A 14,913-nucleotide genomic window follows, 5' to 3' on the forward strand; every position below is an offset into this window, starting at 1 on the left:
TAAGTTAGTACAACCACTATGGAAAACAGTACGGAGGTTCCTCAGAAAATTAAATATAAAACTACCATATGATACAGCAATCCCACTCCTGGGCATTTATCTGGACAAACCTTTCATTCAAAAAGATACATGCACCCCTATGTTCACTGCAGCACTATTCACAATAGCCAAGAAATAGAAACAACCCAAATGTCCATCAACAGATGAGTAGATTTAATATATACATAACAGAATACTACTCAGCCATAAAAAAGAATAAAATAATGCCATCTGCAGCAACAAGGATGCAACTAGAGATTCTCATATTAGGTGAAGTAAGGCATAAAGAGAAAAATACCATATGATATCACATATGTGGAATCTAAAATATGGCGCAAATGAACCTATCTACCAAAAAGAAACAGACTCACAGACATAGAGAGCAGACTTATGGTTGCCAAGGGGGAGGAGAGAGGGAGTGGGATGGACTGGGAGTTTGGGGTTGGTAGATACAAACTATTACATTTAGAATGGATAAGCAATGAGGTCCTACTGTATTGCATACGGAGATATAGCCAATCTCTTGGGGTAGAACATGATGGAAGATAACATGAGAAAAAGAATGTATTTATATGTATGATAAATACATACATCACTTGGCTGTGCAGCAGAGATTGGTACAACATTGTAAATCAACTGTACTTTGATAGCAAAAATATTTAAATTAAAAAAGTAATGTTTTGTGCTGAAGTATTGAAGGTGTACCCATTTGCAGCAACATGGATTGACCTTGAAACTATCATACTAAGTGAATTTAGTCAGTGAATTTTATCAAGTGACATCACATGGTATCACTTATAAGTGGAACCTAGTAAAAAGGATATGAATGAACAATTTAAAGAACAGAAATATACTCACAGATTTTGAAAACAAACTTATGGTTCCCAGAGGGGACATATTGGGGGCGGGGTGTAGGGAGGGATGGACAGGGGATTTGGGATTGGCATATGCACCCTGAGGTATATGGAACGATTCACCAATGGGATCTGCTATACAGCACAGAGGACTCTACCCAGTATTCTGTGATAATCTATGTGGGACAAAATTCTGAAAGAGAATGGGTATGTGTACACTTTGTCATACAGCAGAAATTACTACAACCTTGTAAATCAACTATACTTCAGTAAAACTTTTAAAAAATTAAAAAAAAATGAAAAAGAAAAAGTGTGCTTACTCTCACCTCCTTAATTTATCGTTGTTTAGAGATCCTATCAGTACTATCAGGCAAAAAAGTGTAAAAAAATGGAAAGGAAACAACAAGATTCAATTATTTACAGATACCATTATCATCTACACAGAAAAACCAAAAGAATAAACTGAAATTGATAAAACATTTTGCAAGCACATTTTATAAATGATCTATAAAAATATAAACACTAGCCACAACATGAACACACAAAATTGTGATATTTTAACCTTTATAATATCACTAAGATATTTAAAGTGCCTAGAAACAAGTCTTCCAAAAGATTTTAAAGTCCAGTCCTTTGGGGGAGAAAATTATAAAACACTTAGTAACATTGAAGAAGTTTTCTCTCTCTCTTTCTCTGGTGAAAAATATTATGTCCATGGACAGGAAAACTCAGTGTCCTAAAGATGCCATTTCTTTTCAAAGTTATCTCTAGATTCAGAGGAATTACAATCAAAGCCGTGAAAGGCTGTATGTGTGGATATACTGACAGGCAGATTTTAACATTTACATTAACAAATAAATACTCAAGAGCCAGTTCATTGATGAAGTACAAACTAGGAGGTGTAAGTTCCTAGACACCACGAATTACCACAAAGTCAAACTAATTAGAACTTGTGTAGCTGACATGGTGTGGATGCATTAATCTTGACACAGTAGAGAATGCCCAGAAAAAGATCTACCTGCATAAGAAAATTTGATATGACGGAGTTGGCATTGCAGATCGGTGTAGAAAGGATAGGCTTTTTAATACATGATGTTGAGTAAGTCATATGTGTGAAAAAAAAAAAAGATCCTCCTCTACTTCATTTTACCCACAGATTAATCAACTCCAGGCTGATTAAAGACCCACAAGTGAGAGACAAATTTTATGACGTCTGGTATTCAATAAAAGAGACTATCTCACGGATCTCAGGGTAAGCGAAGTTTCTTTAAACAATACACAAATTCCACAAATTAAAAGAAAAAAAAAAAGGGAGTTCCTCTTGTGGCTCAGCAGGTTAAGAACCCGACTAGTATCCATGAGGACGCAGGTTTGATCCTCAGCCTTGCTGAGTGGGTTCAGGACCTGGTGTTGCCGTGAGCTGTGGTGTAGGCTGGCAGCTGCAGCTCCCATCCGACCCCTGACCTTTAGCCCAGAAACTTCCACATGCTGTGGGCATGTCCATAAAGAAAAAAAACTGCAAAGAAAAAAAAAGTTATGCTCAACTGCCTGAAAATTATCATCACCAAAAGAAAACATTTAAAGAGAATGAAAATTCAAGTCGCCAACTGGGAAAAGTGTGCAGAATAAATCAATGACTCACACAAATCAATCTGAAAAGTAAGACAGAAACGTGCTGACAGAAAAGTGAGCAAAAGATTTGAATTAGCACTGTGCACAGATGAGAAAAACATAAAGACTAATGAATATCTGAAAAAAATGCTTAACCCCATCTACAGTTAACAGAAGACCACCCATCAGTTTGGCCAACATGAAAACTGCCAGTATGGAGGGGTGGAGAGGTAGGAAGCAGGTAACCTCCCACACTTGCGGGAGGGTCAAATGGCCTGCTGACTTTGGAAATGGCAGCATTGTCTGGGAAATGAAAGCTGTGGGTATCCTGGGCCCCAGAGATTTCCATCCTGAGAATATAGCTTTACATGCAGATACTCTTGAATATATACTCCAAAACACAAACTAGAATGTTCTTAGCAGCATCGATGTAAAGCAAAATCTGGAAAACAATCCAAATGTCTATTGACTGGATAGTGATAACTAAATAGTATTGTATGCACATAAGGAACTCTTATACAGCCATGAAATAGAAGGAATTATGGTTATCCACAGTAGCAGGGGTTGTGTTTGTTTAAAATGTAAATTGGGCAGTTATAAAACAGCTTATAAACTGATATGAGCTAATATGTGTAGAACCCACACCATGCTCCATTTGGATCTAAATGTCTCATATAAATTAGCTCTTTTAATGGTCACAAAACCACTACAAAAGAAGCACCGTTATTATTTGCACTTGGCAGTTGAGAAAACAGACACAGCAATGTTTACTAACTTGCTCAGAATCTCACAGTGGAACCCGTGGTCTAAAACCAGGTAGCCTGGGTACAACACAGACCCCAGTATGATCTTTTTTTTTTACCCTAAAGTTCAAAAACGAGCAAAACAAAAAACAACTTATTCTTAACAATACAACCATATGTTGTAAAATTAAAAATAACAGTGAATGATTATCACAAAATTCAGGACAGTTTTTCCCTGTGGGGCTGGTGGTGGTGAGGAGTTGTGATCACAGAAAAGTAAATGAAAATGGCAAAAATAATAGTAATTTTTAAAAACCGAGAATGAGTGCACAAATCTGAGTGTTTTATTGTTCTTTAAACCTCATGCATATTTGATGACTATTCTTTTGTTTCTATTCAATATTTAAACAATTGCAGAAAACGAAGGAAGAAAATGAAAGCTTGCTGAAATGGCAGAGAAAGACTTGGTGTTTCCTCCTCATAAAATTGCTTGGTTCCCAGCGGATAGGATCCTTAGAAAAGTCCATAGAAACCGACCTGGATGTAGAATTTTCATTATTCAAAGGATTTTTGTTGAAACTACAGCAATGGTACCAAGTAACAGGACAAATGCCTCTAGTTGCAGCCTATCCAAAAGACAACATGGCCGGGCAACAAAAATCCATCCCACTAATAGGAGATTTTAAACAGTGCAACCCAGATTCAGGCCTTTATCCTTCTTCTGGTAATGGATTGAAGCTCCTTTTCCCTGCCTATTAAGAGAGATGGAAAGAGAATTTCATTACCCATTGTAAGTCCAGAAATTCTCTCTCCAATTAGATTCAGTTTTAAAGCAACAAAATTCACATTGTCAGTCAATTGAATGTTCCTCTCTATAAGATTAAATCCTGATCGAGCTTTTCCAGCTGTAGTAATTCCTTAAGAAAGTTTATCTCTGTTCTCTCTTCCATTTGCTACAGTAACACTCCACATTCTCCAAACTCAGCTCGACTGACTCCCCTCCTCTGAGGATGTCTCTTCAAATATCACCATGGTCCCCTCCAAAATTTGCCCCTGCACAGAATAAGCAGACACTGCTCTGGGTCCCCTTAGCACTTTGCATACCCTGGGAACAAAGGACCTTTTATTAGCGTACTGCTCCCCCCTATTAATTAGTTGTTGGTTTATTGTCATTTTCATCTAGAATGGACGTTCTTCAAGATGGGATATTAAGTCCTACAAATCTCTAAGTGACTCCTGAATACCTAACCCCAAAGTGTTTTGTGTAAGGTAATAACTGCGATGATGCTGTCTGTGTCTCTTCATCTCTTGCTGCATCATGACCACTCCAAAGCGATGGCTTAGAAAACCATCTATTTTTCTCTCTCCTGGTTCTCAGCTGGATGGCTTCCTCTGAGGTCCTGACATGCTGCTGCATGGTAACCTCAAAGCTGGACTGAGCTGAATTCCCAAGCTGGCTTCTGACTCTTACGTCCAGGGCCCCAGTGCCTGGTGTCCCTCAGCCTCCCTGTCTCTCCGTGGGGCTGTCTCCACATGGCTGGAGCTGCCCACAGCAGGGCGGTGACAGCATGTGACGGATGAAAGTGGACTTCCAAAGGCTTTAAGCAGAGCTGCCTGGCTGTTAAAGCCTCTGCCCAGACTTAGCACAGGGTCCCTTCTGTCATATTGCATTGGTCAGCACTGCCCCAGGCCCTCACAAGTTAAAGGAGGTGGAGAAACAGATTCACCTCCGAATGGGACTGTCCAAACAGCATTGCTCTAGAGCCTACGGGGTGGGAGATATCGCCGCCACGTTTAGAAAGTCCACCTGTTAGGTGCCGCCTATGGACTGCTCCCCGCGTGCCAGACACAGTGCAAAACAAACTGCACATGTTAAGTCACTTAATCATCTCAGCAACCCTCGTACATGGTTACTATCACTATTTTCATTTAACAGATAAAGAGAATGAGGCTCGGAGAGACTACATGACTGCCTAAAATGGCACAGCGCATAAGCGGCACCGCTGACATTCCCGTTAAATTGCTACACGCGCACCTTCTTTAAAAAAAATTTTTTTTTTTTCTTTTTAGGGCTGCACCTGCAGCGTATGGAAATGCCCAGGTTAGGGGTCGAACTGAAGCTGTAGATACTGGCCTACACCACAGCCACAGCAACACCAGATCCCAGCCGCATCTGTGACCTACTGCACAGCTCATGGCAATGCTGGATCCTTAACCCACTGAGCGAGGCCAGGGATCGAACCTGTGTCCTCATGGATACTAGTCAGGTTCATTACCACTGAGCCACAATGGAACTCCCTATTTAGATTTTTTTTTAACCCTCACCTTCTTAATTTGGCCTCCTCACCATGGGAGCCAAGTAAGTGTTGGACTTTAATACCTCTGTTTTTTTGGATTAATTCAACAGAATTATTTTTAAGTTTCTAAAATACATACCTTAAAAGTACATCCCCTCCCCAAAATAATAATAGGGAAGACCTGAAGTTGAGAACAGAGAATCAAGCAGGAGATGCTCAGACTTTTCTACTTGATATTTAGCCTTTAAGAAAGCTCCTTTGCCCTAGTTTGCAACCTGGATGCCTTTCTCCGGGAATTCTGAACTTCCCAGCCAGCCAGGCTTTCAAGAAATCTCTTTCTCTCTTTCCACGGGATTCATCTTCCAGAAAGTCCTGATATTGGCCTCAAATCATATCCATCCCAAACTTTTGGAAGTATTTTCACCTTTTTGGTTATCAGGTGCAGTTGGATATAAACAAAGGTTTTCATGAAGTTGACTTTTCTCTCTTTCCATATCTTATTTGTGGGGAGATGTCAGGTATGCGTAAACTAGAATATGCAGGCCACTGCTAATCTGGCCTTTCTGGAGGATCCGACCATAAGGCTGGGTCTTATTTCCAATTTCACCGCATGATTTACATGATGATTATAAACTGGCATTGGGGGTCAGCTTCTCCGAACACTGGGCTGACTCAAAACTCCCTGTGCTGATTGGTTTTGCTCATTACCAGGTCACAAAACAGAGCGTCTCCACATTTGGACATGGTTAGATGAAGAGAGATTTTCAAACTCGTTCATCGGCTGTGTTATTTTCCAGCAGTGGCAGACTCTAAATATGAGCTGCCTAAATGGTAGAAGATTGCATAGCTATAAAAACGACGTTAGTACACTGGACAATACTTCTGATGTGTTAAATTTCAAAACCAAGATAGGATGCACACTTTTATAAGAAAGCTCACAAGCTAATACCCAGTACTGTTGACCACTTTGCAGTGCTTTGAATGGTATTTTTTCATATATATATATATATGAAATATATATATATATATTTGCATTTAAAAATTTTTCTACAATGACTATACATTACTTGAATGATGACAATAAACTCATGTTTAAATACGTTACAACCTTCTCTATTCTTTGTGATATTTTTAGAGGCCGTAAGTATGAAAAGTCCAGCCTTGTGGCTAGTTAGCAGGAGACTAAGTTTGTTCAGCTGGAAGTTAGCCAAGTGGTGGTAGGTAAGTCAGCTAGTTCCATCCCCAGCTGGCAATATTGCCATTAAGAGAGAAGAAAGCCTATCTTAAAACCCTCTGTTCCCCCATCACCACCCATCTTCGTGAGTCTCAGGGCCAACCACACCTGCTGCTCCTGCAAAGGTACCCCTGGCCATGTCTGCAACCTTGAGTCAACTCTCACCATATCTCAGCTATGTTCTCTCACAGCTGGTAACTTTTTAATTGCCAGCCAACAACGAAGCTGGATCGTAGTGATGCGACTTTGAGAGCACCAGTGGACAAGTCTGGTTGGCCTGAGAGTTGGTTCATAATTACCGGGTAACTGGGAAGCCAGCCATACTGACTACTCTGCTGGGTGCAAGACTCTGATCTCAGGATACTAAAATTGCTGCTTCTCATTTCCCCAAGAGCCAGTGGGATTTACACTTATTAATGCCTGCAAATCAAAATTCAGTTGCTCCCTGAGGTCAAAGGCAGGGGTGTTCGCATAAATCATAACGGAAAATAGTGAGCTGGGGTTTACACAGAGTCTTATCAAGCATACATGTAAAGGGGAATATTATTTATTGGGCATTTTCTGTGTACCAGACCTTGAACTGGGCCCTTTCAAGAGGAGCCAATAGCCATTGCCACCTGGTGATGGGGTGAATTTCATCAGGCAAGTTTTCAAAGAGAAAATATGCCCCTCATGAGCAGAACAGCCATTCGGATGGAAAATGTGTCCCTGATGAGGAATGTACAAGGATGGTTTTCCTAATCATGGCGAAACTGTTCAATATGGCACAAAGATCGTAGTTTTTGGAGTCAGAGAGATGTGGCTTTAACTGACTCGGAACTGGAAAGGCTGTTACCTCAAGGTGGGGGGTCTTATTTGGCAACAAAGGAAGGGCGTGTTAGTGCCCAGTCGCCGGAGAGCATGGCACAGAGCCTCATGCAAAATGACTAGCAGAGTGCCTGGCCTGTGGGCACTACTGGCCTCTGGAATTTTTCATTCTTTCTACCTTTCATTCTCATAACGGGATGCTAGATTCAAGTGAGAAAAGTATTGCAGCAAATACTGCGATTTTGCTTAATGATTAACAATTGACATTGGCTTGAAGCTGGCTGTGTTGACGTCAGTGCAAAGCAGCCCTTTCTCACACTTGTACAAGTCACTGTTCCCGTGAGCCTTCATCCTAAGACTATTTGAGAAGAGTCTTTAAACAGTAAAAGGTTTCTTTTTGGGTTGCTGTTTTGACATCTGATATGTATATGGATTACATGGATGTGTCACTGATTTACTTTGGAGTACCTCTGAAATTGACACAACTTTGTAATCAACCATATTCCAATAAAATTAAAAAAATGTTCAGACGTCAGATATGAGACTTGTATCTATAACACATAAAGAATATGAAAATACTAAAATGGATTGTGGGTGATGGTTGCACAGTTCTATGAATATACCAAAAACCACTGTACACTTAAAAAAAAAAAAACCATCATGTGGGAACAACCCAACAAGTTACTTATATTCTATTTCTCTATAGAGCATAATCACCTAAAAACATATTTTCATGGGGTTCCTGCTATGGTGCAGTGCGTTAAGAATCTGACTGCAGCAGCTCAGGTTGCTGCAGAAGTGTGGGTTCAATTCCTGGCCTGGTGCAGTGGGTTAAAGGTTCTGGTGTTGCTGCAGCTGTGGCATAGGTTGCAGCTGTGACTCAGATTTGATCCCTGGCCCACGAATTTCCATGTGGCATGGGCATGGTCATAAAATTAAATGCTTAAAAAATCAACAAAAACCAAAAGGCATGTTTTCAGGACAGGAGTGGGTAGAAAATTTTGATAGTAAAACAATATTGTGTTACAAAGTTGGAATAGGTTTGGTAGTTGGTTGAACTGCAGTATAAATTTCCTTATAAAAATTATATATGCATGCTGGAAAAAAAAAGAAGAGTCTTAATTCTAGCTCTCAGAGCTATTGCTAATGGAGTTACAACCATATGTGGAAGCTTGAAAACCTCTAAGACTCTCTCTCTCTCTCTCTCTCTTTTTTTTTTTTGGCCACACCCACAGCATACACAAGTTCCTGGAACAGAGATCTAATCCCAGCCACAGCTTCAGCTATACCTCAGCTGAGGCAAGGCCAGATTCTTAACCCACTGTGCTGGGCCAGGGATCGAACTTACACTGCTATAGAGATAACACCAAATCCTTAACCTGCTGCACCACGGAAACTCCTCTAAGACTCTTTTTTGAGACAGATTCTATTTTTTTTTTTAACATCAAACTCTTTCCAAAATAGACATGAAATACAAGTTTCCTGAAGAAAATAAATACTAGGTTATTGTTAGATCATTTGATTGAACCTGTGTTCCTATGTACTACTCAACTACCACAGAATAATTGGGTTACATGTGACAGGATATAGCATTGCATGCTAGGAACCATGGTGATACAGCCTATTCTAATACTTCTAGAGTATAAAGTATTAAGTTAAATCTTGGCAATAAAACTGCCTCATAAAACTTTATAGGTAGCTACTGAAATGTCCAATACCAAGGTCAGGATAAAATAAACCAGCAGATAAAATACTGATCCACCATTTGTTATCCAAAGCCCTTAGGCCTAGGGATTCAGAATATTTTGGATTTTAGAAAAGTAATATTGTGCATGTATTGACTACTATGTAAGATGCCCAGTAAGCTCTGTAGCAACACGTGCTCATTAAATACGTTAATATTTCTGCATCAAAACAGTGTGTATTTACACTAAGTGAAATAAATGAAGAAACTATATAACCTCACCTCACTGTAGGTCAAGTTTTGTCCTCAAATTAGTTACAAAAGAATTTCAGTTTTTTGAAGCCTCTTGCCTTTGGTATTATGGATAAAGGATCGTGAACCTGATTAAACGCTAGCCTTAAGACCCTCTGCTTTTGTTTTGTTTTGTCTTTCTAGGGCCGCACCAGTGGCATATGGAGATTCCCAGGCTGGGGGTTCAAGTGGAACTGTAGCCGCCGGCCTACACCACAGCCACAGCAACTCCAGATTCGAGCCTCATCTGCCACCTATACCACAGCTCACAGCAACGCCCGATCCTGAACCCATTGAGCAAGGCCAGGGGTCGAACCCTGGTCCTCATGGGTACTAGTCAAGTTCGTTAACCGCTGGAACTCCAAATTACACTGCTTTTGAAGAGGACTTATGACTGCGGGACACTGGTCACAGTATAAAACAGTACTATTGAATACATAACTGAAAACAATATAAGTTTTAAAAGTAGGCACCCTGGAATTTCGAAATATTACACAAAGAGGCAGAAAAAAAGCAGAGCCAGGTTTAAAATCCACTGTCTTGAATTAACTGGGCTAATGAGTTTCTCAGAGAAGGGGATGCTCCCCAAAGGCATAGCAGAAGAAAAACCTGTGTGTGTATGTGCGTGTATTTGTGTGTCTGTGTATGCGTGGTGGGGCAGGGCAGCAAATTTCCATTTTATGCTTCTGCAACATCCGATATGTAAATACCTTCTCTGAGTCATAGCTTGACCAATATTGGAGACATGTGTGGGGAGAGAGCTCTGGGAACTACTGTTCTATTGTCAGATGCTTCTCAGACTTTAATGTGGCTGTAAATCAATTTGGGATCTTGTGAAAGTACAGATTTTGGTTCAGCATCCTTAGAGGAGACAACAAGTGTTTATGAAATTATGGTTGGGTCTGTTTCCTCGTCTACATGTTGGTGGCCTCTTATCTGATATGACTCTAAAGCTGAACTCAAAGAATTGCCCTTAAAGAAGCTCAGTGAGACTGTGTCAGGGAGCCACAGCCTGGCTGAAAGACAAAGCTACCTAAAGTCATGAAAAGGAGATGCCTTTTCTCTTTATGAAGGAGACTGTTGGCCCAGGTAGAATGACAGAAATAAAAGCAAGGGCTGAAGGGTAGGGATTCATGACTTCAAAGCCAGATGGAAACTCATAGCAAATATTGCTGAGAATGTGTGTTTTGTTCTTTTTCTGTCTTTTTTAGGGCCGCACCTGTGGCACATGGAAGTTCCCAGGCTAGGGATCAAATTGGAGCTGTAGCTGCTGGCCTCCACCGCAGCCACAGCTGATCCTTTAACCCACTGAGCGAGGCCAGGGATTGAATCTGTGTCCTCATGGATACTAGCTGGGTTCGTCACCACTGAGCCATGATGGAACTCTCAGAGATTGTTAAAGTAACCTCACTTTGCCCGCAAATAGGGATGTGAGTCTGATGCTGGGGCTACTGCCTCTCTATCAGCCTGGACACCAACCATGTGCCCAGGGCCCACCTGTGAGACTCTGGCCTCAGCTGGTTATTCTGGGCTGCCCGCCAGGCTCCCTCTAGGATGGAGAGATCCACCCAGAAACCAGGCAGTCCTCCTCCCCAGGCCGGATCCTATTTTTCAGAGGGCGGGTTAAGGGACTTCTCAAATATCCTGGGAGTTCGGTAAACGTTCTGAATATCACCCAGCTATAAAATGATGGGCCAACGCAAAGGATTTACACTAGGTCTGCTTGAGTCTGAAGCGCGTGTTTCTTTCTCCCACAAGGGCTGCTCGTTTCACACACAGGAGAAAAACCATGCCAGCTTTCCCCCTGGCAAAAGAAAGCAAATAAGTAGAGGAGAGATTGAGTTTAAAATTAGGGCACTCACTTTTCTCAAGTTAAAGATCTTTTGTGTTTCATCATCCGCATTTCTTATAAATGGAGCCCTGCTCTCTTTTCATTATAATCACAGACATCTGCAATGGGATGAATTTTTGCCGATTCGGATACACATTCGGATCTTCTAAACTGACACATCACCCCTCTGGATATCGCGCGGAAAGAAAGCGGGGTTCCAGGCTCTCTGCAGTGGGAGTAAGGGTGCAAACTGCTGTAGTCTCACTTCACACCGGGTGTGAGGTGAGGGATGGCATTTCCGGGTGCTCCCCTTGGGTCTCTGCCCGACCCCACGCCTGCACATCTCTGCTGGGCGAGAACAGGGGGCCTGCCCACAAAAATCGCTGTTAGCGGGACGCTGACCACATCCTGACCACGCACACATCCTTCAGCCGGCCTTTCCTTGAGGACACCCTGGATCCTTCCTCAGTGTCCCCTCCGGATCTGACTCCGGTGGCCACTGGGAGACGGGACTTTCGCGCTCACAGCGACATCGCGGTACTTAACTGCCTGTGCATCTTTCTTGGCGCCCGGCAAAGGAGAGGGATCTTCAACTCAGCCTGTGGAAACAAAAGTAAGCTCATTACGGGGCCTTACCCATCATGTTTTAATTCTGGTGAACATGCTGCCGTCGCTTCCTGTTAAAACGGGATACAGGTGGCAGCTTAGAGGAAACGGCAGGAAGAGAATCAATCCAGGTCGATAATTGGTTTATTCCTGGAGCTGGGTGGGGGAGGGGGCTTCTTCCCTGACATGCTGACATGCTGTCCTCTTTCTGTCAGCATGCATCCCATCTGCCTCCCAGGAGCTGAGTAGACCTAGCTTGGGAGAGCCTGGTTTTCCCTAGGGTGCAATTGTGTACTTCCCCTGGGCACCCAGGCAGGTTAGTCTGGGCTCCGCTCAGGGGAGCCCACGTGCATGCAGGGGAAGGGCTGTTTTTCTTTCAAAGTGTGACTTTGCCAATGAAATATTCATTGGAAGTTACGTGTATATACAGCTTCACATAGGAGGGAACATTTCATTTGAGGCTTGCAGGAGAGATCGTTAGCCCCACTTACCATATAAATTAGAAGCAGAGACCCCAGGAATATTCACTAGGGGCTTTACAATGGTCATCACATTTAATCCGCCCAGAGATGGTGGGAGGTATAAAGGATATTACCCAGGGGATCAGCTGTGGTTCCAGCAAGAAACAGATGGCACCCTCAAATTGGATAATTTGAGATTGGTTTAAAAGAGAGACTGTTTAAAAGATGTAGGCAGGACTTAGGGACTCCATAAAGGACAGTGAAGGGCCTGAGGGGGCTGTTACCTTTCATGGTCCTGGAGGAGGAAGGGGAGCTGGTGGGTGAGCACCCAGAAATAGGGCTGGTGGAAAAAGAACTGTAGCTTCTAGTTGAGGGACCCACAGGGGGGAGCTATGGTGGGTGGAGTAAAAATCTGCGTCTCACACCCCTCCTGTCTTGACTATCCTGCTGCTACTATCTGTCATTGGCCAAAGTCAAAAGGATGCCAAGTGTGAGGAGCCACTGGCATGGTTTCTATCCATCAGCTTCCTGGGGCTCCCAGCTGAGTGTAGTCGGGTAGAGAGTGGGTCTCACTGTTAAAGAGAATGAGCCTCAGAGAGGTTGAATGATGTGCCCATGATTACTCATCTTCAAGAAGAGCCCAGATTCATAGGATTCAAACATTCCATGTCCTAGCCCATCGCCAAATTGCCCATTGAGCTTTAGGCATTTCTAAGTCAGTCTGCCACCCACCTGTCTGCCCATCTATCTGTTCATCTATCCAAGCGCCATTTACTGAAAACTAACTTTGTTCAAATACTGTGCCCAATGAGACGCATTCCCTGCCCGTCAGGCATGCCTAAAATCCAGGATAATATAGATTCTGCCTTCCCTTATGGTGATTCTTATCAAAATGCTTTATAAAAACAGATGCAAAGAAAACAAAACAAATCCTAACTTTGCCTTGGATAGCCAGGGGATTCTTCATAAAAGAGTTAATACTTGAGCTGGATCTTGCAGAAGAAGCCAGCATCTTCTTGACTTAGAATTAGGGAAGGTGTTCTGGGAAAATGGGATGCCATTTGCAAGGGTACGAAGATGATAGAATGAATGCAAAGTGTGATATAGAGGCTTTGTACAGCGTGGTGGGACCACAGAGGCCAGCAGCTTGGATGTTGTAGCATGTGGAAAAGAGCTTGGGAAGGTCCACTGGGTTTTGATTGTCAAGGACCATGCTTGACAAAGGATGGGGTTTGGACTTGAGCTGTGTGATCCTGGACCACTGACTGCAGAAAAGTTACTGAAGAACTAGGACTCCAGGTCCTCTGATACCCTATGTTCTCTCCAACAGGCACATCTCTCACTTGTGCTTCTAGGTCAATGAATGACACGGGAAATGGGATATGGCTGTTAAATAGTCATTCACTGACAGTTCTCTCTGGATGGTATGTGGATTAACTCATTCAAGGCCTCTTTGGAAGTTGTCCAATTCACGGTAGTGGGAAAAAGGACTCTAATGTAGTAGAAATAAGGGACATCTACTACTAGAAGTGCCCTGGACTGGAAGGTCAAGAACTCGGTTCTATTCCAGTGCTGTTATCAACTAGTCAGTGTGTAACTTTGTAGCAACACTTGGTCTCTCCTCCTTTATAACTGGCAACGCCCACATCATCCTTTTCCAACTCTGTTTTAAGTGTGAAATAATCTCTCTTATAAGCTATAAATGTCATGGAAATATGGGTCTGCAGTTACTTGAATAACAAAGAAAAGTGCACAAGCTTCTCCAACACTGGTCATGTTATAGTCAGGTACGTAGGCTTATCGATTTTGATTTGGGGGTATTAAATTTTTTTTTTTTTTGGTTTTTAGGGCCATACCTAAGGCATAATGAAGTTCCCAGGCTAGGGGTCGAATTTGAGCTACAGCTGTCAGCCTATGCCACACTCACAGCAACGTGGGATCCGAGTGTGTCTGTGACCTACACCACAGCTCATGGCAATGCTGGATCCTTAACCCACTGAGAGAGGCCACAGATTGAACCCACATCCTTGTGGATATAAGTCAAATTCATTTCTGCTGCACCATCTGAGTATTAATGTTTACAGGAATTAAATTACTTGATAACAATAATACAGGTCCAAGGTGTAAGCCCTTCCCCACTTTAGGAATATCTATGACTTATATCCCTTGCTTATGAAGTCATTTCATTCCTTTGGGTGCACTGACCAGCAGTGCTAAAGGAGATAAAATAAGTCCGTCTTTACTGTGGGCTCCCATGTGCCTGGCTGTTGGCTAGCACCTACACGCAGAGTGATGGAATTACAGGACCTCTTCCTCCAAGGCTTACTGGTTTGGATCAAAGGCTTTGGAAGGTGGCCAAGGAAGCCAATTTCCAGCCCTGCTCCTGCCATCCTCAGTGTAGCTTTGAACAAAGCACTGGAATCTTCTGGGCCTCAATTTTTCCACACGAGAAACG

General features: G+C 42.4%; 1 protein-coding gene across 4 annotated transcripts in view; it reads right to left on the reverse strand.

Moving 5' to 3' along the window:
- CLNK (cytokine dependent hematopoietic cell linker) overlaps positions 1-14,913 on the reverse strand; it is a 206,379-nt gene that overhangs the window by 137,412 nt on the left and 54,054 nt on the right. For all 4 annotated transcript variants that reach the window (XM_021101017.2, XM_084973845.1, XM_084973844.1 and 1 more), the window contains exon 2: positions 11,938-11,990. In XM_021101017.2, coding sequence (XP_020956676.1) covers positions 11,938-11,948 — 11 coding nt within the window. In that variant the 5' untranslated portion in view covers positions 11,949-11,990. The remainder of the gene's footprint in view (positions 1-11,937; positions 11,991-14,913) is intronic.

The sequence above is a fragment of the Sus scrofa genome, chromosome 8 (genome assembly GCF_054392235.1).
Source record: "Sus scrofa isolate SSC_HxYL_T2T_F1_AM1 chromosome 8, Sscrofa_HxYL_maternal_Yorkshire_Landrace_v2.0, whole genome shotgun sequence".
In the NCBI taxonomy this organism is placed as follows: Eukaryota; Metazoa; Chordata; class Mammalia; order Artiodactyla; family Suidae; genus Sus; species Sus scrofa.